We start from the raw sequence: 25,316 nt of genomic DNA, 5'->3' as shown, positions 1-25,316 counted from the left end.
CAGTTCCAAGTGCAGTGGAGCAACTGCAGAATTACAGCCCTTGTCCTGCTGGCCACTCTTGTTTTGCTACAAGCCAAGATACCTTTGGGCTTCTGGGCCATCTGGACACACACTGGCTCATGTTCAGCCAGCTGTTGACCAGTATGCCCAAGTCCTTTTCCACTGGGCAGATTTTGAGCCAGTCTTTCCCAAGCCTGTGGTGCTTCATGGGGTTATTGCGACCCAAATGCAGGATGCAGCACTTGATGTTAGTGAACCTCATACATATTTCCTGAGCTATCACTCAGGAAGTGATAGCTGTATCAGTTCTAGTAGAAGATAAACTTACACTCAAGATTTTGTGTGATTCTTCAAATTCAGAATTACTCAAGCTGCTTCTAGTACTTAGCTTGCCAGCACATCAGCTGGACAATTTTTCCACCTGTATTGCTTGTTAACAAACTGAAAAGAGGAGTCATAATTCCAATTTGGAGGTAGGATTTTTAGAGAAGCTGTTTTTTGGGGATTTTTTTCAAATGTGGTGATGAAATTAGGTTGTGAAACAGTCTTAGCTTTTGTAACCTCATATGAAATGTCTGTTTCCTGTGAAGCACTCTGTTTCCTTAAAAACTGAATGGTTACCTTGAGATTTTAAAAATATATATTTATGTGCATGTGGCCTAAGATCACTAGCAATTGTGTTGCTACCAGACTTATCAGCGAGAGGAAGCATGCATTTGTCATAATTTCATTGTCAGCTTCTTTCAGCAGACGTAGCATTTTCTGCCTTTTTCAGTTTGGCACACAGCTGACATAAAATGCTTAGGTGTAGCATTGTGGCAAGAAGATTAGCTGATCAGGAATAGACTTCATTTGCAAGTTTCTCATGGCCATTCTGTGTTCATTTGGGCCCTGAGATATCTAAAAATTACAGATTTTTGATCTGATGACATTAGCAGTTCACAGGAGCTAGGAAATGTTCAAGGACAGAAATAATTTTCATCAGAACAGGTTTGAGACTTGTGACTAAAGACAAAAAGACTGAAGTGATGCCAAACCCACTTAATTAGTTTTTCTGTCTTTTAGTTGGGTATCTCTGCTTGTCAGACTGGATGCACCTATAATTGGGAACATGTCATTGTAATGCTCTGCAAGGTTGTCTGGGCAAGCCAATACTGTCCTCTGACACTGCAGCACAGAGAGGATTGCTGCAGTCTAGCAGTTCCCAACTGAGCTGCTAGATAGATCATTCTGATAATAGATCTGTTCCATTCCAGGTAGAATGCCATGTTTGCAGTTTCTGTTGGAAAAAAGACAATGTCTCAGTTGTTTGATGTGTACCACTTATCTTCATTAGAATCATCACTGGAGTTCAAAGAACATTCTGATCTATAAAACTGCAAGACAAGACTAGTCCTTGACTTGGATTTTTCCTTTGATAGTTACAGCTCAAGCAGAAAAACTTGTCATATTCTTAGTTGACCTAATCATGCTCTCGAGCAGCCTAGACAAGGCAGAGGGTCCCTTGTGACTGTACATCACTGCAGTTCAGATGTATGTTATATATAGTATTTTTCAGTCTTTTCCTGTTCAGATACACTTTTTAAAGCCTGGCTTCTGCAATTATGAAAGCTATTTCAATAAAATGGATGATGGAGCTATCACCTGCACACATTCTGATGTGCTTTGCCTCCCTTTATAGTATGGAGGGCAAGTTGATAGCTTGAGAAAAGCAAAGGTTTTAATTAAATATGACCAACGTGGAGCACAGCTACTTAATTAACACTAACTAATTAAAGAACTAAATCTCTTATGTGTTAAAACTTAGTGGCAGTTGAGAGTTATCCTACCATAGTCTGAACAATATAATCTGTCCATGTTAAATTATTCCAGAATTCCAAATGCTCAAGTAATCTGGTCATGTAGATAGAATATTTTATATTTGGTTTGCCTACTAGATGTGCTGTAGAATGGTATTTCAAGAGGTAATGCACCCACAGTTTATTTTTACCATCCTGAAAATATGGCAATTTGCCAGACTTTATTACATCAAGTCCTCAAGAAGAGATTGCTTGCTTACCTGGCAGTGGCTGATCCTTGAGGATGGTTATCATCTTAAATAACCCTACCATCCACCTCTCAAACCTTGGGAACTTTTCAGCTAACATGGGCTTTTTGAAGTGAGGAGAATTGGGTGGATCTGGTGTAATTCTTCCTTTCGTGCATTTGGGACGATGAGGATTTGTGCAGCATGGGCAGAACCCTGCCAGGTAGTGCTGGTTGAAAGACTCCTGATTTCACACATGTGAAGCATGTGTACCCTCTGCAAATTCTGTAAGGTGTGGCATGCAGTAAGAGAAGTATCTCTTATTTACTAAGTTTCATTAATTTAAATACTCCTTTAGGTTAATGAGACATGACTTTTTCTTGCTAGTAAGTATTTTACTAACTTTTAACATTTTTAATGTTACTGAAAATCAGTATAACTATTTGCAGTAAAATGTATCCGTTTTTATGGAGAAACATTCTTTTTAGTATTTAGTAAAATAGCAAAATTATTTCTGGAAATGTATTTGTATTACAGACCTCTTCAACCTATTATACAACTATATATTCCTAATAGTCTCAAAACTTCTTAGAAAAATGCCTTGCATTTATTTTTCATTTTGGATTTTTCAAAACTGGAAACAGTAAAGATTAAAGGACTGTCTTGTGATTTGTGAAGTTTTACTCTTTATCTGAAGTTTAAGTGTCCTCCACTTAAATAAATGTATGTTCTTGTTACAAGTTGTCTTTTATCTAATGTGGACACAATTGTTGCATCTCAAATGAGCATTTCCATTTCAGGGAAGGGAATCAGCCTTTTTATTTTTCCCTTCTTATGCTAAAGGATGCTTTTTGCACAGCACCTCTTTCTTAATCTTCTCTTTTCCTGCATTAAATGCATAGTGGGAGAGTTGGTGACATGGAGGAGGAGAGGAAGTAACAGAATTGATGTGTCCATGTGAAAAGTACTTGAGTTGTACAAGAAGTGTGAGTACACACACAAAGAGGAAAAAGCTGACCATATTTTTAGGTTGACTCAATGCTGTCCATTTACCAGTGATTTTCGAAATATTACCTTGACAAAAGAATTGAGTGCTTTCAAGAACTCTTAATAATGAGGATTTTCAGACAAGTTGAAGCAAGAAAATTTAGATTGGTTTGAAAATGCATCTCAGTTCAAGTTTAAATTCTGTTGCATTTCATGCAAACCCTTTCTACTTGCTGTTGCAGTGTCAGTGAGAGTTAGAGCATCATTTTGTCAGCAGAAATTTGTTTTTCTGAAATCTGTCATTGAGGGGTCATGTACTGGTCTGCACTGGATTCTGTGGGAAAGGCACTGACTGTTAATGAGCTTGGTCTGGCAGCCAGGAAAGCAATAGGGAGTGGAAAATACCAGTATAAAAAGAGAACTAGGAATAAAGGGGCAGACTGCTTTTAAGAGGTGTGCTTTCTAAGCCTAAAAACCATTGGTCTAAAAATTATTTTAGTACTTAGACCTTCACTCTTTTTTCCTCAAGGTCAATGAATTAAACTTGATGAAAGTCAGGGGAACAAAAAGATACTCAAGGAAGAAATCACATTTAGGTTTTGGGAGGTGCATCAGGACTTCTATGAATCTGACATGCTTCTTAAAATATGGATGTTTGAGTGTTTCTCTTACAGGTAATTTGTATGTACTTCAGTGTCCAAAAGGTTCAACGCTGAGATAGCAAAATGAAGATGAGATCTGAATTGTGCCCTAGTGGAATAGAAGAAACCTGAGGAAAATTTCCGCAGACCCCACAACGTTTTCTTTCTTCTACTTTCAGTTTCTTCTTTGCCGTTTCCATGTTCCTATTCCTTTTTTCCTCTAAAAAATCACTCCCTTTCATGAAAAGTCTTATGAATACAGTGAAAGGAATAGAGCTGGGTTGGGTTAAGTACAGTTTCATATTCAAATATGAATATGTATGTTGATAGGGCACTGACCAGATAGATGCCTTTCCTTGTGCCTTGTTCTCTTTAGTGTCTCATGCACTTCTAAGATAAATTAATCCAGAGGGATACTTGGTCTAGACTGTGGATTTACTGGAAAAAAGGCAAACCTGAAACTAAAGAGGCTTGGGAGCTTTCAGGATAGGCTGCTTGTGGAAAGATTTGGAAGTTTTAGTCTCTGAGTCAAGGACAATTGTACTGTAGAGGTTTACTTCCCTAAGAGTTGATGGAAATTATCAACTCTATCCTTGAAGTGTATCATTATGGAGATTTTTATATATATGTATATCTATAGAAAATAATCTGGTGCTCAGACCTTCTTGGACTTGCAAATGCATGTTATGCCAATGTGGGATTCATAACTGATAATCAAGTTTTTCTGTAGGTTTGTAATATGTATTGGTCTTAGTGGACATTGTCCAGTGGACAGTGATGGAGGTACTCAAAGAGAAAATGTAAAAATGCTTTCAGTTATTCTTTTTTTTTTAATGGATCTTCAGAAAGAACAGTTCCCCCAATTTCTCTGTTTTTACTTGACGTCAAAGTGTTTATTATTAAAATTTGTAGTTGTTTTTTTTAGATTTACTAGAGCAAGATAACCTGTTACCTGCTTAAATGACTTTTCCAACTCTGCCATGCTTGTGGTTTCAGCACTTTGTTACAAAGATTTGGTAGAGGAGTATACAATACAATGTGTTTTCCCTATTAATGGAATTATTAATAATATCTCTAAGATACTGGCATTCATGTGGGCTTTTAAATTTCATTTAAAGCTTCTGAAGTTTTATTGTCAGCAATTCAAACCACTGTGCCTTCTTTGAGGTATATCCCATTTTTCATTTGGTTCCTTGGGCAGTCTTAGAAACCTGATCTTGTTTGTTATGAGCAGATTTTGAAATTGATTTTTATACATGTGTGGAAAAAAACAAGAGTGTGGCAGTAATAATGATATAATAATGTTGGTACATCATAAATTTTAAAATTTGCATTTGTAACCTCAAATTATCACTTTTGACAAGCTAACACTTCTTGTGATCAGTTAGAGAGTTAATGCATTGTGACAATCCTATTGTTTGCTTTTTAGTCCATTTTAATGATGAGTTCTGTTGCTGCTTTCTAGTGTAACAAATGGCGGCGCAGTGTGTGACAAAGGTGGAGCTGACTATTTCCTGCACTGATCTCTTGGATAAAGATGTTGGCTCCAAGTCAGACCCTCTGTGTGTGCTTCTCCAGAACACAAGTGGTCAGCAGTGGTATGAGGTACATCCTGATGCTTCTCACAAATCTGCTTGCTGGACCTTTTAAAACATTACAGCATGTGGTTTCATTAAAATATTTTAATTTTGTACCAGCACTTTTGAGTACTTTTTATTAGATGGTAACTCTAATAGTCCAGTAGGTTTGGATTTTTCCCTTAACTAAAAACCAAGCTATGTCAAACCACAACAAATAGTTACATGGGCAGCACATGAATAATCATTTGCTGTTAAATACTTAAACTGTCTGATTTTTAGCACTGTTCCCCAGCCATATGTGGACCAACACAAGAAGCTTTCTAAGAGATTTAATGTGCTTTTATAAATACAGTATTCCAAAACTGGGATCTCATCCTGGATTTGACAATACTAGATTTTATGTTGGTCTTTCCTGTGCAGGAATAGGTCCCACCTTAGAGCGAGTGATGAAAAATAGGTCAAGTATCCCTAACTTAGGGCAGTGGATTTTGAAATATAATGTATACATATAATATTTTGTAATATAACTTATATTTAATGAAAGGTTTATAGGAAGATACTCCTTTGTACTTTAAGAACTTTTGAATATATTTAATAATACCATATTTGATTTTCTTGCTTGTTCAGTTTATTAAATACTGGATAAAGTGGTATCTTTCTAATTTCAGGTTGATCGCACAGAAAGAGTTAAGAATTCCTTGAACCCAAAGTTTTCCAAGAAATTCTTAATTGATTATTATTTTGAGCTTGTTCAGAAACTTAAGTTTGGAATATATGACATTGATAACAAAACCTATGATCTGAGTGATGATGACTTCTTAGGAGAATTAGAGTGTACGCTGGGACAGGTAAGCATGCAGATGATTTCTCTTAGAATTAAGTTACTGAAAATCATTAGCCACTTTTACCTTGAGTTTATCACTATGTTCTTGTGTAGTTGGAGTACTCTTAAGTTGAATAGGATGCTCTTCATGTGACTTTTCAAGTCTCAGTTCAGTGTATATGCATTTTATTTGCAAAAGGTCTTGAGATGATGCCCTGAAATGTGCTCTAGGTGACTGTTGGATTGCTAGCTAAAAGTAAGTGGGCTTTCAATTAGCACAAAGTTGTAGTAATTGCTATTTATTTACTCTAATACACAAATTCCTATTTTTATGCTCCCAAAAAGGAGAATCAGTGTAGAACAACGTATGAGTGCTCACAAAGGCCATGTTATCCTTGTAATCTGCCCTCCACTCGATGCAAGCAATGATCCTAGTTCTGCCAGCTGTAGATTTACTTCTATTTCCCACTCATATTCTGCTATTGATGCTATGACAATTGGGCAGCTTCTTTTAAACTTGTTCTTTTGAATAGATCCTTCAAAGGCACTTCTCAGAAGAGTTGTCTTGGGATTTTTCTTCCCCTGTGTCTTAAGCATTTATCCTTATAATGCACTTAAAATAAAGAGGCATTGTGAACTGAAATTCAATGTCAATTAATAATTAATAATTCATTCTCAAGGTAAAGGAGGAAGTAGACACACTTCTGAGGAAGCATTGCCTGAATAGGGTAAAATAAAATCAGGTGGAAACTGTGCAGGGGAAGGCTGATGATTTTTTTGAGTGACAGGCATTGTGTTTCTAAATTTATTTCCTGCATCCATTTATGAAATATGCCTTGCATGCATTTTAAAGGTATGTATGGAGAACCTAAAGAACAATTTGACATTGGAACCTAAGGTATTATCTTTGTCCATGAATGTGTGTCATGTTACTAGAAAACATTTTAATTCTTACTACTTCTGAAGCTCTGCATATGTTCATCTGCATGTGTGTTTTAAAATTTTGAAGTGAATAAAGTATAACCTATTTATTTATAGAAGATTATGGTAAGTAAATGCAATGCTGTCATCTTCACAAAGAGGAAAATTACTAAAATGAAAATACCTCACTAACTCATTTAATTCCTTTGAAAATCTATTAAATTGTTTTAATAATGTGTGATACTCAATTTTTGTCTTGGCAGGTAGTTTCTAGCAGGACTCTGACAAAACCATTAGTACTTAAAAATGGCAAACCTGCTGGAAGAGGAAGCATTACGGTAAGAGAGTTAAGAAATAAATGTCTTCAGAGTTCATCCTTAATTGTTTCTGGGTTTTATTTTTAGTTAGTGGCTTGAATACCTTGAGTCTATTATATAATGCTGTAAAGCATAGTTTTTTCCTCCACTAATCTATCTTTGCCATTAAATAGCAGCTTGCCTTCTGAATTATAAGTTCCTTTGCAAACATCAGGAGGGCATCCAATGGGCTTCTGGTTGGGCCATATCTTTGTCAGTGCCATCATTTATGACAAATAGATGGAATGGAATCCCAGTGTCAAATCAAATTGTTCCTCTCCTTCCCACTCCCATTTTTTAATGCTTCACTTGTGAGAAAACACGGGGACTTTTTTAATGGGCATGTCATGGGAATTGTGTGAATATGAGTAAACTGAAATATTTTGTTTGCCTACCTAGATTACAGCAGAAGAAGTAAAGGATAACAGGGTGGTTGTATTGGAATTAGAAGCAAGAAAGCTGGACAATAAGGTATTTAAGTGATTGCTGTTTCTCTGATAAAGTAGTAAATCAGAGTCTTGTCAAAGCGGGAAACATTTGAGTATTCTTTCTCTTTTTTGCTTATAAAATAAAATGCATTAAGATTTTACTTATACTAAAAAATAAATTGAAGTAAGATTCCTGCAGAGTAACTTCATTGACTGTTTTGAAATGAATTGTAATGTATTTCTAAGTAAGATAAATGCATTTCAGGGGTAGTCTGTGAGCAACATGTAATGTTATTTAAATGTAAATCTTTACAGGTATTCATAAATAAAAGGGAGTTTTCTATATCCATTGGTTTCAATGGATATGTAAATGGTTGCCCATTACCTCTCTGAAATAAATAGTGAAGAGTGTACTTGGTGTGTATGAATTTATGTTTACTATAGAGCTGGCTATTGAGAGACTTTAAAAAATAAAATTAGAAAAATAATAGAAAAATGTTTCTATTTTTACCTTTTGATTTCATATTTTTTTAACTCCTTAGTTTCCTGTCTATCCACTGTAGTACTTATAGGTATAAGTATTTTGCTTGAACTGTCAGGTGTTTGATGTGTGGACATTCACCACTTTCTTTTCCTCTTTCACAGGTGGTAATATAATCAGATTTGCATTTCATCATCTAAAGCTTTTGTTCCCTGAATTTACTTTTTGTTAATCTAAGTGTGTGTTAACTGGAATTTAATGATATTCACTCTAAAGGCTGTTCTGAAATAATTGCATGTTATTTAAATACAGGATTTTTTTGGAAAGTCAGATCCTTATCTGGAATTCCACAAGCAGACTGGAGATGGAAACTGGGTGATGGTTCACAGAACAGAGGTAGGATATTTTCAGTTAACAACAAAGAGGTTAAGGTTATTTAATTTCCAGTGTGTCACAGCACTAGATATAAAATGCCTTACAAAAAGAATTGACTGTCCTGGAGTTGATGTGCAGACTAGTTAGAAATTGCATCATCTCTTCCATTGACTTTTCTGGGAAATCTACCTTATTCTCTTTATGCTGATTTTGATATATGCCATTCTGTTTGGGAAGAAAACACTTTTTTTTTCCCCTCTAACTTTCAGCAATCTAGGAGAAAAGAAATATTTTGAAAAATTGAAAAACTGCATACTCAGAGACATTTACTTAGTTCTACCAAATGCTGGGGTAGACTTGGGCATTCCTGACTGTGCTGTTCTTAGGAACGTGTCACCTGGCTGTACCCTTTACTAGTGAAAGTAATGATGCTAAATGCTTGCATAGCAAGGGCAAGCCAAGGAGAATGCAGAGTGAGGGGAAACGTGCTTGAGCAGCAGCAGCCTTTCACCCAGGAGGAGGGGTAGGGCTCCTCTGACAGCAACTGACAGGCTGAGAGTCATTTCAGAATGTCTCACTGCCCTGGCAGCTCAGGGGCCCATTACAGCTGAGGTGCTGTACCCATAGGAAGTGGTGACTGTATTCATTGTGAAGTATGGATGTTGAAGAACTATAAATCCTTTTTGTCAGACTTACAGTTTCTCTATGAGGTGATTCTTCTGCTTAAGGTGCATCTTTTCTATTATGATTTCAGTCATCAACTTTAGGAATAAATCCAGAATTTGTTGTTTCACCCTAGAAATGTCTTGTGGATTAGTTCTTTATGTTACTGGTTATAAAAATGCTCTTTTTTCTAGCTACTGTTTTTCTTGGTTTCGTTTTCAAGAGAGATTTTTCACAACACTCCTACACTCCTAATAACACCTTACTATTGTAAGGTGTTATTAATTAAGTAGCACATATTATGTGTACTTTCTTGTACTTTTGTAAGATCATTGTTTGGTGTATTGGATATATTTACAAGTAAAGACAAATTTTGAAGATCTTTGAGTATTATCTGTAAATAACACTTAAGTGTTTAACTTGAGAGGCCTTTTATCCTCATACACTGTTCTTACTTTACTACACCATGAATTTCTTGAGGGCATATTTCCATAAATGACATTTCAGAATAAATAATATGTGGGAGTGAGTTGTAATCTCTGAAGCACTGATGTATTCAGAAATTGCAATGTAATATTTTTACACACATTTTTGGTAATGCATGGCTTTATATGTGTATATATATATGTGTGCTTATTAAAAGAAAGCGACCAGTATCTTATTTCTGTAATGATAATTTAACTTTTTACAGTGCAGTAGCTGAAAAGTATAAGTAGGTGATAGTGAAGTCTAGCAAAAAATGGAGCTGAAAGAGACTAATCTCTTTTTGAACATGCATGTTAAGCTTGATTTATATCCTGTGTATTGGGATTTGGAGTGCATTGACAGCAACATTAGTCAATTGCTCTTTGCACACAAAAATCATGGCATGAAGGTATGACCCGTTATGATTGCCTCTTTCCACCTCTGTGAACAATGGTGTTCTGCCTTTTTTTTTTCCCAACAGGTTATTAAAAACAACCTGAATCCTGTTTGGAGGCCCTTTAAAATCTCTCTCAATTCTTTGTGTTACAGTGACATGGATAAGTCAATCAAGGTAACATATATTAAATGTGTGTATAAATTAATGCATTAAAAGTTAAAATATGTAACAAGGGGAAGATGTGTTGTTCTAGTTACTGCAGATTTTTTGTTTTAAATTTTAATTGAAAATATTAGGTTTCTTATTTGAAAGGCACAGATAGACGTTTTAGGGGAAAAAAGGAAAACACTGCACATTTGTGATGTATTGTGTGGTAGAAGCTGGTCTTTGCAAGTTTGGGAAACCAGCTGAACACAAGTATCTTTGAAACGTCCAATACAGCTTCTTATTTTTATTGTACAGTTGTAACATAGCATTAGCTAATACTGGTGGTATTAAAGATACTGTGCACTGAAAGAAGCATGTTAAAGGCTAGAATGTTTTGTTCTATGTGATGGATCTTGTAATACTTTGTTATTGGTGCAACAGGTAACATTAATGAAATTTTTAATATACTGCCTGATAAAATAAATTACACTTAATATACTAGCTAACAGATGTGGGTCAGCTAGAACTTGTGAATATCAGTTTTTGCAGCTTTTTCTCTTTATATAAAACTGAATTTTCTGTCAGAAAGTTAATCAAACCTGTGAAGTAATAGTTCTACCAGGGTTTTAATGTTTTCTATTTTCCAATTTTATCTAGAATAAATTGTGTTTAACTAGTGAATATTTTTCTTCAGGAATTATCTTTAGGGGTGGAACTGAAGCTAAACAGCCAATCGAAATGCCATTTTATAAGCTATTATGATCATGTTAGAAACATGGTATTTTAGCATTTGAAAAAGAAATCTGAAAACCCAAATGCAGCAAACTTCTGTATTTGATGTTCTTCCTCTGGGAAGGGAAACTTAGAGCATGATTTGCATGTAATGGGTATTAGTCATATGGCTTGAGGCAGTCCTGGAAAATCCTTAACAGCCACGGGGATCTGGGTGTTACCAGCACCTGAATGGATTTAAATACATATTTATAGAGGAGACTAATGAACAACTTTACAAGCCCAGAACCTTCTTCCCCTGCTGCTTCTATGTTTTTTCCATCTCATTCCTTTCTGCTCCTCTTGTCCCCAAAACAGCTGTGATAGCTCTTACATCTCCATATACTATAAATATATTTCTCCTTTTCAGTAAACAGCCATACTAAAGCTATAGACCATTGATCTAAATGTATCTGTGTAGAGTTACTCTCAGCTCTGTCATCTGTTTTTTGAAATCTTACCTGGGAAGTGCAGGTTTATATCCATACGAAATAGACTTGACATGGAATAGTTATAGACTTGCAGACAGGCAGTTTGATTATGCCTTAACTTAGAAATGCAGGATCTATCACTTCAAACATTAGAATGTAGTCAGGATTGTATTATGGAATGTTATTGAAAAATTAAACAATGCCTTTAACACTTTTATATGCATACAGTTGCATGTGTAATGGGCTGTTTGGCATAGTAAGTAAAACCAGCGATTTTTCTATGAGTGGCTTTTCACCTCTTGAAAGGCTTAGTTTGTGTACGTCCAGCAGTGCACAAACCAAGTTGATCCTTTATCTTCTGGATTCATGATTATCTTTCATGTGAGTGTGTTTGCAGTCAGTGAAGTTTTTCTGTGTCTCAAATGTGAGTCTTTCATCTGGAGCATGCATGCCTAATTCTGCTGGGAAAAATATGTTCAATCACATTATTCCCTACTGCTATTGCATGTCCAGGAGGGCATATATGGAAAGAAAGGAAATGCTTCTCTCTTGTCTGTAATAAATATTAAAAATTGGCTTAAATGGGTCAAACATATCAAGCAAGACAAATTTTTATGCCTTTGAAATAAAAAGGAGATATATTTACCAACTGTGCTAGCAGGTATCAGAACTATTGGGTCAGGAAATATGTTACATTTTAAATTTCAGCTACTGAAGCACTTTGCTGAGTATTTGATTGGCATAATTTATGACATTCAGAAGAATTTACATAACATTTGCCATGAACATTAATTAGCCTGTTGGTTCTTTGGCTGCTTTTATAATTTAAGGTGCTGTTCAGTGCATGTGCATGCATTTTTTTATTTATTAGTGAATTCAAAATGTTGTAGTAGTGCAAACTGCAAGATAGAGGTATGTTCTGTGCAGTAGAACTCCCGATCTATAAATTATGTTTTGTGCTTCAATATTCCTGTTTGTTGTCAGAAATTTAATTTCTTTCAGAAGCTCAAGTGTGTGTTGAAGTTGTTTGTTTTGCTTTTTTATTTCTATCTGAAATGCTCAAGTAATCAGTTAAATTGATTCTTGAATGTAAGTTACAATATTTTTAGACTTGAAAGATGGACATGCAAATAGCTATTCAGTTTAAGCCATACATACTCTGAACATTTTTGTCGAAGCTTGCATTTTGATTCCAAGTAATGTGGGATACCTACTTGACTCTTGATTTATTATTGTTTCTATTTATCATCATCACTATTAAATTATTTTAGTATGTTTTTATTAAAGTTAGCTCTCATGTCTGTGTTGCTGAACTGAAATAAAATATCAGAAGTGGATGAAATTAACATAAGCTTTTATAGATAAATAACCAGCTTTTTATGTAGAAAGGTACATTGATCACATTTTCAAAGAGAAAAAAACAAACTGTTTTTCACTTCTGCCTTCTTTGGCAGATTGGGCTGTTAGAAGAGTGCATTGATTAAATAATAAAGCTTATCATTCAACTCTCACTGTAAGAAAAGAGATTTTTAGTTGACATTCAGATCCATGAAGTGTAGATCAAAGTTTAACAGATCCACTGTTTAAGTTTTCTAATCTTAAAAAATAAAAATTCATATATTGTTTCTAGCTTCAGGGCTGAACCTTCATACGTTTATGAATTCTGTGTTATTTTGAAGATTAATGAAGTAACGTAAAAGTGTTACTAAAACTCTTGTGATGGCTTACATAACTGATTACCAAATTTTTAGCTGGATGCTCAGATTCATGATGAATCTAAAAAACCCTGTGTTGTTTTCCTACTCTTCCCAACACCCCATCACTCTCAAAACATAGTTCTTCAATATAATTGATGTTACTTGCTCATGTAAGACCTGACACTACTTAGTATTCTCATCTCTCCTTCACTTGAGTAGAAGATTAGATTCAAGACTGAGTGTATTGGCATCTACCCAATTTTAATGTTTTTTAAGTGCAACCCTATGCAGTTCTAAAACTTCAGTGCAAGAAAAACTCTGTGATATAAAAGATACAGGGATTGGGATGTTCAGGTTTGCCATTTCAGTGTTCATTGTTTTTTTAGGGCCATTTCTGTTACTAATGCTAAGTAATGCTGCATTTTAGGTTGAGTGCTATGACTATGATGGTGATGGGTCTCATGATCTCATAGGAAGTTTTCAAACAACAATGTCAAAACTGAAGGAAGCATCTCGGTCATCACCTGTAAGTGTTACACAGTCTAAGCTGCCTGGGTGTTCTTGATAAGCTGTTTCATTCATATTGCAGCAAAACCTGGGTCACCTGGCCATGGGTGACCTCCAAGTTGGGCTAGGCCACGCCTTGACATTGCTATTGTAGTTGAGGCTGAAACAGCATTTGCATTGTTCATCCATTTTCCTAGGATTAGTGTTGTGGTTACAGTTTATTATTATGTGTCTAAATGTCCCACCATCAGCACAAAAATATTCACTAATCATAAAAATACAGAAATAAAAAAACTTGGATTGTCAAAAGACAGAATGCAGCACAAATTTAACTACAGCTAAAAGACCGAAGCTGGTAGTATTTTTTCAAATATTATTTTAAAATGTGGCATTTATTAACTATTATGTATACTTCAGTGAATATGAGAAAATTCAGTATTTACAACAGTGCACAAAAATGCAGCTATGTTACATTAGGTGCCTTTTTTCTAAAGTGATACTACCCTTCCTGATTTTATGAACTATAATAGTTTCCAAACCTTTTAATAGGCAGAGTTTGCAGGGTTGAAGACAAAAGTTGGCATAGCCAATATAACATAAAAGTATTTGTTTTATGGATATGTGTGATATCAAGATGTTTTACCACATTTTCCTTTAGACCTGTAAAAACTCCAGAACTATTTCTGCATTAAAAATACTGGGATCTATGAACAAGAGTGCATGCTTGTACTTTCCTAATATTTTGAGTGTTATATTCATATTAAATAATAAAAATAATAATAATCCCAGCCACAGCTTCTGGAAACACTGATGCTTTGTTTGAATTGCTATGTCTTTACCAAAAAGAGAGCTGTTAGCAGAATCCTCGGAGGGAGAATGGTATAGAATTTCTTTCTCTGTTTGAAATACATTTGTCAAAACAAATGTGTTTGTAGACTTTTGGGTAAGAGAGGATTTCTGTCTTGAGAATATGTTTTTTAATTGCTGGCATTGGACAGGCTGGGTTTAATTTTGCTGGATTATGAAATAACTTCATTTTTAATATAAGCCCAAAGTATCAGTCCTGAAATAAAAGATTATTAAACTTGTTGCATAAATGATAATATAATATTTTTGTTGCATTTGTTTGCATTCATGCAGGTTGAATTTGAGTGCATCAATGAGAAGAAAAGACAGAAGAAAAAGAACTATAAAAACTCTGGCATTGTGAGCGTTAAGCATTGTGAGGTCAGTAATATATTCTGGAATTATTCTGGTTTTAAGTGTTAAGGTGTAACAACTCTTCATCCTCAAATTGTAAGAAACTTTAAAATGTCTGAAAGTTCCGCGTACAGAAAATATTTAAGAGACTCTGGTTTGTACAAGAAGACAAATTGAGAGCTGAATTCCATACCTGTCCCCCCTTGTCTCTTCACTTTATCTTGAGAAGAAAGGTCACTTACCGAATTAAGTAATTTCTGATTCACAGCATTTCCCAACTCGCTGTTTTATGGCAAAGTAAAAAACTCTGTCATAATGTGTTATTTTATAAATGAAAGTTGTTTTGGAGCTGCTTTAGTGTATGTGTGTAAATTTGTTAAAGGCCTGATTCTGATGCTGTCATGCAGTCATACTGACTGTATGGTAGCATGTGTTGCAAGTATCTTGGTTACAGTGAGTGGGTGGGATAGCTCTAGGGCAAAACTAATGCTTTTAATGGGTAAAAACAACATATTTGGAACCTTAGAAGTTGCTACAATAATATTAGCTGGGTTTTCTCCCATTGAAAAAACCAAAATTTCTATATTCTTTTTTTAGATTATTGTAGAGTGCACATTCCTTGATTACATCATGGGTGGGTGTCAGCTGAATTTCACCGTAAGTTAAATCATTTATATGAATACTTTTTGAGTTTTGGAGCAAATTGAAATATAGAGTTGGTTGGCTGTGCGCTTTATTTGATTATTGCATTTTCTTTTCTTGACAACTTCATTTTTGTTCTGTAGCATGGAGCTGGATGCTATTTTGCCAGAATGGTTCTAGTCTGTTCAGAAAAATAGTCCTTACTCTTGGCGTACTGTTCTGAACCTCTGGTTATGTTCTTTATGAACTAGCTAAGTTGAGTGGATGGAGATCAGTGAGAAATTTACTGTTCTTTGAAAGCAACACACAGAGGTCATCATATGGGTTAGAACCCTTAAGTTATGTAATTTGTGAACCAAATTCATCACAACTAACAGTATGATATCTTCACCATATTAACATGCTTCATCACCAAAGCAAAGACCTGTTGAAGTCAGAGAGGCTTCTGTGGAGCCTGACTAGTTGTACTTTTGAGAAGAAAGGTGTGTGTGTATCAAGATACAGAATTAAATTAATTTGCCAGATTTTGAAGAGCTGCTGTGAATAGTAACTGCAAGTAAACACAGTGAAAGCCTGACATCGTGCCCAGAAAAGCTGCAGATGCCCCATCTCTGAAAGTGTTCAAGTCCAAGTTGGATGGGGCTTTCAGCAACCTGGTCATGTGAAAGCTGTCTTTGCCCATGGCAGGGAGGTTAGAACTAGATGACCTTGAAGGCCTCTTCCAAGCCAAACCATTCTGTGATTCAGATGAAAGTAATTTTGGCCCTTCTGGAGAGATGCAGAGCTTTTGAGGGTTTTGTTGTGACATTGTTTGAAGAGTGTTAATATTCCAAGAAACCTGCATCTAAGTACTGTGCCTGTTAGAATTGCAGATGTCGTGTTTACTACTCTTTCATGGTTTTCACTTTGGCTTTGCCAGAGATAAGAAGCATAATTTAACCTTTAAGAGCAATGAGATATGAATGCTGCATTTGGCAGGTGGGGATAGATTTTACAGGCTCCAATGGAGACCCTCGCTCTCCGGACTCTCTGCATTACCTCAGCCCTAATGGAGTTAATGAATACCTAACAGCCATTTGGTCTGTCGGGATGGTCGTTCAGGATTACGATACGTAAGTGCTAGATTTGTATTTGGATCATGTTTTTACATATGTATAGATACTTGTGGTAGCTTTTTAAACCAGTGTTGAATATGCCTGCAGATATACTGGAATGAAACTTGTGAGCTAAGTTACAGAACTAAAATACCATCATATAATTGCAAGTATAAGTTTGTGTCTACTGCAGACCAGCAGGGCTTTTCATAATGGATGAAAAGAGCAGCATTGATTTGAATATATGCTTGTATTCTTGCCAGTTCGGTGTTAAAGACTACTTTTGGTCCCAGAAACAATTACAGTGAGGAACTTCTGTTTAATTTTGCCTCTTAAATAACATTTTTAATGACGAAAGGCAGCACTGATAACTACACTTACTGAACTATGGCAGCTTTTAATGGAAGACACTGACTTTGTTTTCTTTAAAATCGCCTCTTTAGAGATAAGATGTTTCCAGCCTTTGGATTTGGTGCACAAATTCCTCCCTCCTTTCAGGTAATGGAATGTGTAAATTCACTACCTAAGACAGCTGAAAGCTCTTACTTCAGAAGGAGATTGTATATGCAGTCCTGACTATGTTTTCTGTGTCTTCATAGGTATCTCATGAGTTCCCAATAAATTTTAATCCTTCAAACCCATTCTGTAATGGTAAGTCTGAGAAAGTAACATCAGACCTAGAGAATAAAATTCCTATGTTGACAGCATCAAGACACTTGAAAAGTGAACTGAAGCTTGTTGTTGTAATTAATTAATTTGTTTCGTCCTGTAGCAGGAAAAATTTTATAACCAATTTCTTACTTGGGTGAAATTGTATTGCATCTGTCTTCTGTAATGATTTATTAAAGAAGTGGTTTAAACAGGCAGGGCACAGGGCTGGGAACAGTTCTCTTGTGCTGTCAAGACACTTTATGCTACTTACCTGCTGGTGTGGAGTTGTCTGGTTTGAGTGTGGTGCTGCTAATGCCTGTTCAGTGTGGCCTCTCTGATCAGACTACCAACCCCCACAAGCTGCCAGGTGAAGAGAATTGCTGTAGTTATTTCACACCCTTGAGCATAGATTATTTGGCCTGTCTGTTCACACAAGGCAAATTGTGTTATGTATGTGCCTTAAGTGTTGGTCAAACTGAAAGCTTCCATCGCTCATGGCTTTTTTTTCCCACCATGGTTTGTTTTAAATCTTTGCGAAATCACCTCAAGTAACTGATTTATACAGCTTTAGAAAAATCAGGCGTTTCAAAATACCCTAAATCTAATATTAAAAAAAATGAAACATCTGTTTCTGTTCTCTAGGGATCCAAGGCATTGTTGATGCATATAGAGCCTGTCTTCCTCAAGTGAAGTTGTATGGACCCACAAATTTTTCTCCAATTATAAATCATGTGGCAAGATTTGCTGCTGCAGCTACTCAGCAGCAAACAGCATCTGTAAGTTCTTTATGGTACTCTCTGCGTTTCTCTACTTTTTTAATTTTCTTCTTGTTTATAAATACTTTTTTCTCTTTTAAATTTGTGAGTGTATTCATTTGACAGTTGGCCTTTACCTTGTGAATAAATGCTTGTTACCCTTAAAACAAGAGAAAAACTAGTTGTTTTTTGCAGATTGTACATAACAGTCCTCTTAACCAATTAACTAAATAAACTCGTCAGATTTGAAATAGAAACTGAAAAGTACACAACACCTTTATGGTATCTTCTGTTGAAAGCTCTTGCAATGTTATACAGTTGCTAAAGTCTAATTTAGGCCTTTATATCTAAGACAGCGATTTAACCTCAGCTAAGAAAAAAATTCAACTAGCCCTTGTTTCACATTAGATAGCTGGAAGAGATCTTTAACTAAGGTAGTGAAGAATTGGATGGTATAGCTCCTGACACATAGGTACCAACACAGATAATTACCTGTACTATAAAGGTTTAGGTGCTGTATGGGCTGTGCCCTCCTTCATATTAACATTTTATACATGAGTTGTTGACCATATTAAAAATAGAAATTCTGAAGACCAAGTCTTGAGTATTCAATCATGTTGGTAATTCATGTAAGTTCACAAAATCCTAAATCACGGATGACAACAAATACTGGTGTATTTGATGTCATGTAAAATCAGGAAATAAAATTAGCTATTTAAAATAAATTAAAGTATTTAATTATTTATTTTATTTTACTATTTATTTATTGTATTTTAATTTATTTATTTTACTATTTAAAGTAAATTTATTTATATGTATTTTAATTTATTATTTACTGTTTAAAGTAAATTTATCTGTAGAAACCAATTTGAAAAGGAGCTATGGATTTTCATATGCCATGAGGCTGCTAAAGTTTTACCTCTGCAGATTTTCACTAGTAGCTGTAAAAAAGAAAAAATATATATATGTATAAATATACGTATATGTATGTATGTCTATATCTTAGGAAAGGAGCAAACCTCTTGTTGGTTTTGTTTTTGTTTGGGTTTTTTTTTTACTTTTATGTAGTGTGCCTAGCAAGAGATTTGTTTTTCCTGCCTGAAAGGATGTATTGAAGACAATTTGCCACCTTGACATTTGATACATATCATAGTGATTTGGGGTTGGCTTTTGATTCTGATGCTGGTTTTTTTTTCCAGTATGGAGGAAGTATGAGAAGAGAAATAAATTCAGTGTGATGTGCTATCCTGCTACAGTTGCTTATAACTTTCTGTGGTCATAACTGCTTTATAGATGTTCTTGCTGATGTGGGGGAGCAGACTAGCAGAAAGCGGGGAAAAAATGTGATACCTAAACAGGCAAGATAAGGGAAGAACAATTATTTGAAGGCAGATAAAGGCAGATGGGAGGGAAAGTAGTGAAGAGAGACTTCCAATAATACTGGGAGTGTCTTTGGGTCTTGAGTTTATGCTCTTCAGTAATCATATGAAATGAAGTGAGGGAAGACTGGAAATTCAAAAAGCGTTCGCTAATTTCCAGACTTGGTACTTCTAGCTCAGTTTTGGTGCTCCAATCCAGAACAGAAGTGAGGATGCCAACTTTTAGAAGCCCCAACAGAATAGTGGAAGCAATCAGGTAGTAGTTAATTAAGTTACTGATGTACTACAAAGATACCTTGATAATTAACTTCATGAAGCAGCTAGAAAACATAATTAGAGGAATTTGGAAATGGCTGTGTGTTCCAACACTGAAAGGTGTGATTTAGGACTTTCTGGATACAATAAATGAAGTAAAGGGTAGTGTTTCATAAAGGTATTGATAGACCAGAAAAGAAAAAAAATACAAGTTTCCAAATGTGTTACCTTTCCAAAACCTCAGTGAACTGCCTTCTATCCCAGAACAAATAATGGGAAAATAGATTAACTGTTGGTTTGTCTGGGGATTTTGGAGGAAAGAAGGGTGATACCACTTACCACTGGAGTTCTGAATGGTGGCTGTTTATTGACACCTTTTTTAAAAATATTATATTGTCCTTACAAGTTTTTTCAGACTCTGCAGATGAAGCTTGACCACAAATTAGACGTTTGGTTGTAAAATTCAGTGAGCACACTAAACATGCCAAAGTGACAACACTGTGTAGTGTTGTGAGTTTGTATGTATGTGTATGTGTGTGTATCTGTATGTGGGTTTTCTTAAGTGTACATGGCTAAATGTTTGCTATTTCTTTGTCATAACACAGTGTTTATTGGTTTGACAGCAATACTTTATACTTCTGATCATAACGGATGGTGTGATAACAGACCTTGACCAAACTCGAACTGCCATAGTTAATGCCTCAAAGTTGCCCATGTCCATTATCATTGTTGGTGTGGGAGGAGCAGACTTTGATGCCATGGAGTTTCTCGATGGTGACGATGGAGTTCTTAGGTCCTCGTCAGGAGAACCAGCTGTCAGAGACATTGTCCAATTTGTGCCATTCAGGAAGTTCCAAAATGTAAGTAATCTTACTGATATGCTTAATAAATATTGTAGAAGTATGCTGGGCTTGCTAGGATGTCCTGCATCTAATCCTAAGCTTTTCTGTGGGGTATCCAATATGTACTCTTAAGACAAGTCTTTATCAAATACAAAAAACCCTCAAATCCCTCAATTTCTAGTTCCAGCACTGCATTTCTGGCTAGTTTCTGCACCTGAATGACCCTTGTAAACTCCCTCAGACATGATTAAACGAATGGATAATTTTTTTCATTTGTGAGGAAAAACTTACTATTTCTTTTTTCTTATGGCAATTTTTATTTTTATTGTGGATGCCCATTTATGAATGTGAATTAGTCTCACAATTTAGTGCAGTATTAAAATTCAAGGCTAAGTTATAATCAGGGAGGTCAAAATCAGTAGAAACTCTGTGTGACCATGGTAGTAGTGGTAGTTTTCAATTTTCATAAAAGTAAATACCAAAAAAAGGTGGTGAAAGAATGAAATTCTGGTATTCTGTAATTTCTGTAAAATCCAAGAATGTATGTGTAGGCCAATGGAAGTCAAATTTTAAGCATCATAATGTTGAAAATAGTTGACTTAAATAAAAACCACCAAAATTTCCTCAGGATGGGCAAATAATATCAATATTTTTATTTCCATCCTAATATATATTCTAATTTTGTTTCATGTCTTAGTATTAACTTGTTAATAATACTCCTTACAACTTCTAATTTTGCTTTTATATTTTTACTTTTAATAGAAATTCTTAGTTTAATCTGAGTAACTCAGGCAAACTGAAATGAGAGAGCAAAATCAATACAGAATATGCTTATCAAGTAATGCACTTGGATGTAGATTAACTAGGGTCATTGCTCAGTATATTATATATTCAAATGCTTTTAGTTTCTAGAGAAAGGGATTTTTTTTCTTATGGATATTTAGTCTTACAGTGAAAACTATCTACAGAAGAGCTGCTCCATAGAAATACTCATAGCTGCTCATCCATAGTTATTGTGGATGAGACTTGATGCAAAAGATTGCAGATGATTTAGACAAATCCCTGAAGGGTCATCTTAAGCAGATAGTGGAAGTATGTTTACATGGCTGAAGTCTGATATCTGCACTGCATATTTCGTGTGACAAAAGGTGTCTTCAGACACGGCAGCCCTTTACTCAGCTCCTGTTACTTCAGGTGGCACAAGACAGCCATCTGATTCATGGGAACAGGAGTGAGAAGGTAAGAGGGAAGCTTCCGTCTGTCTGTCATACAAGGGCACTGTGTAAATCCTCAGTAAAATGTCAGACTTTAAATTGGCCTCCTAGAGGAGGTGCTTATTACTTGCCTTAGAATCTTCGTTAGCAGTTGGTGGAAACTGAAGCTTGGTGTTCTTTTTTTATAAGTCTCCCAAAGAAGCTCTGGCTCAGTGTGTCCTGGCAGAAGTCCCTCAGCAAGTGGTGAACTACTTCAGCACCTACAAACTTCAGCCTCCTAAGAATCCTGCTGCAAAATGAATGGGCTGAGCAGAGGAAAGACTTTGTGCTTGCCTTACTTGCTGTATCTACAGACTTTGGTTCTCAATATACTTCTGTATATTTGTACTCATGCCTCAGTATCATAATGCCAGATGTTAGCTTTTGCCTACAAATCACTTTGCCTACAAATCACTTTGCCAAGTGTGCCTTTTAAGGGCCAAAATTGTAATGGTATTTAAGTTTCATGTTGATTTGAGAGAGAGTGCTTACATGGATGCATTTGATTTTGGAAAGAGTGGGAAAAAGAGTTTCTATTAAGCCACCATAACACAGTTTTGATACAGGTGTTTTGTTTTCAGACAAGTGCCACAGAGTGTAAAGGCCTTCCTTGCACAGCTGTTTCTTCTTTGCTACTTCAGTGCCTTTGGGCAATGCCTGGGATTCAGGGCTGTGTGAACATAAGCCAAAGAAGTCATTAAAGTATATATTCTTTTATACTATGCCTTCTCTTAAAGTAGTATGGGAATAAGTAGGGTGAATTAAGGTAAACCTCTGACATCTCAGCATGGTAGTACTGGCCTATGAGGCTACTACTGTAAAGGCTGTAAGTGTTCCAATGTGCAGTGTTCTGGAAAATGGAAATTCCAGATTTATTTTGGTAGGGGTTTTGTTTTGGGATTCCATATCCCCCCCCCCCCCCCAATAAAACAGTCATGACTATTGATATTTAAAGGGCTTTTTGTGAAGTAGAAATTTGGTTTTTAGTTTAAAAGTTTTCTCTGATTTAGAACTGCATATTTTGAGGTAAAGTAAGTTCTTCAAATTACTTCTTGTCATATTTTGAGTCATGTTGCTTTTCCATGAGCCCGCTAATGAAAAGTGCCTACAAAAAAACCTGATATTCCCTTTTTCTCTCCTTTTAGGAAGACTCAAGAAAGTCAAGTCTCTCAAGCCCTAATCCTATAATCGTACTGCGTTTCTCTAGGGCTAAACATTTCTGATTTATTTACTTGGGTTGAGTTTTCCCATCACCTTTTATACCAAGTGTAAATCATGTGTTTGCTTAGTGAATAAATGAAGGTTTCTTGACCTCCAGCTGCATACTGCTTGCTGAGGATCTCCTCTGAGCCTGTCACTGTGTGTAACATAAGTGGATGGAAAGGTCACATTTATCACTTCTGAAATGCCAATCTTGAACATTAATTTTGCAGTTTCACCTTTGAAGTGGTTTAGACATCCAACTTATCTCATGTGGATGGTCTGGCTGTGGCTGTAGTATGTAAGAACAGAATGGGCTACTGCTAAATTTAGCACACTTGGACACTCAAGATTTCACCAGGTCATAGTGTATTTGACTTTTAGCTGCTGGAGCTTCTTAGTGTGCTGCTTTTTTTGTTTTGTTTTGGGTTTTTGTTTTTTTGGGATTTTTTTTTTGGGGTTTTTTGTTGGGTTTTTTGTTTGTTTTACATGTATAATCCTGTAGAAAGTCTGAATTCACATTAATGTTGATGGGTGAAGGATATATCTATTGAGATTATCTTACACAAGACATACCAAATGCTTTGTAGACAGTTGACGTTTATCAATCAATCATGAATGGATATATTTTCTCCACTCTGTTTTTCTTGGTGGAAGGGGATCCTAAATACTATCAAGTAGAGAAATGTTAAGGAAGAAGTTTGTTTCATGTTAAGCCAAGCTCTTTCTTTTTTAAAATGTAATTCATATATTTATGTTAAAAAAATCTGTAATCATCTTTTTATCAGTGTAGTTAAAATCTGTTACTACTTTATGTATAAATTACAATGAAGTGTCGTATCACATATGCAACTCGAAATATTGAGATCAAGGAAGTTACTATAATAAACCTAAATCACACTGCTGCAAATTGAGAGTGAATGATGTTGGAAGAGTAAACTGTTTCACAGCTATCTGCTTCATGTACAGAGAGAACTGGATGCAGTATTAATGCTTTGCATTAATTGTAGTGGATGATAGGAGTACTACTGATAGAAGTACAGGATACTACTGAAGTTCCTCTGAGCTGTCTGCCAAAGAGAAAATGCTGCACCTGTGTTATGTGTTACCAATTCCATTTTAAGTTGCCATGGAAGTGCATTTAAGTGTGTTAGTATGTATTACTATACTAAGTATCTGCTGCATGTAAAAGAAAACTTGTTGTTTTGTCTGTATTCTATACATAAATTCTGAGTTTCTATGGTAGAGATTTCATTACCTCTTACTAGAGAATTGCTCCCATATTCCTCAAGCTTAGGGAGTTAAAGTAGCATGTCAACAACATCTAATTATCAGTGTGCCCTATTATTTTTAAACTAAATGTTTTAGACAGGACCGTGGCAAGAACTGGTATAACTTAGAGATGTGCAGCTAATGCCTGTTGAAAACTTCCAGGGTAGGCTGAAGTGATATTTTGAGTGAAGAAATGCAGCAGTTTGTGAGTCAAGGGGAAGGGGAGTTACTGTGCTGTTTTGCCATTTTTGTTTATTTTTACATGTTACAAGGCACTAACAGCTTTTGGGTGACAAAGCAAAATGTTGTCCAAGTTTTGTAAAGTGAATGTGCTCGTAGGTCACTGGCACCACCTTGTGATAAAAGTGATGTATGGCAATCTTTGTCATCAGATGCTTTTTGCCTTGTATTGGTCATAATATATACATATGTACAGCAGAGAGCTCACCTGTAACCAGAATTTTTTACTTTTATATGTATTTCAGTTCTGATAAAGTTAACTGATTTACAATACCTATGCATTAAAACTATCATTTCAATTTACTGTTCTGAGGTGCTTTTGTATTCAGCATGTCCTGTGTAATGCTAAATGCTGCTTTTGTGACTCCTATGGTAAGTATGCCACAGATTTATAACAAGTATAAAAGGGAGAGGAAAAAATGCCTTTCCACTTAGTGGTAATGACTCTGCAGTTTATTCTTCATAAAGCATCTTAAACAGGCTTCTAGCAAGAAGGTATTCTGAAGTTGGAGAGTTTTAACTGTGACTGTTTCCTATTCTGTGCCACATTAGAGTTCTCCTATGCATGTTATTTCATACAATTATTCAAAACTTTTTTTCCCAGAACAATCTCTACATTTTAGTTAGAGAGGCATAGAGAGATGGTTTCTTGTAATTTTCAGATACCTTATCCTACTTTACACTTTAGTTTCTTTACATTCAAATGTAGCCAGATCTGAGGGACTGAATTAGGACACTAAGATACAGGAGCCAGTGTTGCAGTGGAATGTGATGCCACACAGAGACAACTGTGACACTGGAAACTGCATCTTCTAAGTGCACCAGAGTAATTCATTC

General features: G+C 35.5%; 1 protein-coding gene across 5 annotated transcripts in view; it reads left to right on the top strand.

Moving 5' to 3' along the window:
* Window positions 1-24,778, top strand: part of CPNE3 (copine 3) — a 29,104-nt gene extending 4,326 nt beyond the window's left edge. For all 5 annotated transcript variants that reach the window (XM_064706550.1, XM_064706554.1, XM_064706553.1 and 2 more), the window contains 15 exons: window positions 5,120-5,259; window positions 5,903-6,082; window positions 7,242-7,316; window positions 7,734-7,805; window positions 8,556-8,639; window positions 10,228-10,317; window positions 13,617-13,715; window positions 14,837-14,923; window positions 15,494-15,553; window positions 16,517-16,650; window positions 17,076-17,130; window positions 17,232-17,283; window positions 17,926-18,059; window positions 20,296-20,532; window positions 21,918-24,778. In XM_064706550.1, the coding sequence (XP_064562620.1) occupies window positions 5,128-5,259; window positions 5,903-6,082; window positions 7,242-7,316; window positions 7,734-7,805; window positions 8,556-8,639; window positions 10,228-10,317; window positions 13,617-13,715; window positions 14,837-14,923; window positions 15,494-15,553; window positions 16,517-16,650; window positions 17,076-17,130; window positions 17,232-17,283; window positions 17,926-18,059; window positions 20,296-20,532; window positions 21,918-22,028 (1,602 nt within the window). In that variant the 5' untranslated portion in view covers window positions 5,120-5,127 and the 3' untranslated portion in view covers window positions 22,029-24,778. The remainder of the gene's footprint in view (window positions 1-5,119; window positions 5,260-5,902; window positions 6,083-7,241; window positions 7,317-7,733; window positions 7,806-8,555; window positions 8,640-10,227; window positions 10,318-13,616; window positions 13,716-14,836; window positions 14,924-15,493; window positions 15,554-16,516; window positions 16,651-17,075; window positions 17,131-17,231; window positions 17,284-17,925; window positions 18,060-20,295; window positions 20,533-21,917) is intronic.
* The last annotated feature ends 538 nt before the right edge of the window (window positions 24,779-25,316 follow it).

Source organism: Zonotrichia leucophrys, chromosome 2 (genome assembly GCF_028769735.1).
Source record: "Zonotrichia leucophrys gambelii isolate GWCS_2022_RI chromosome 2, RI_Zleu_2.0, whole genome shotgun sequence".
In the NCBI taxonomy this organism is placed as follows: Eukaryota; Metazoa; Chordata; class Aves; order Passeriformes; family Passerellidae; genus Zonotrichia; species Zonotrichia leucophrys.
Note: the sequence above shows the minus strand (reverse complement) of the source record. Positions and strands in the feature narration are given on the sequence as shown.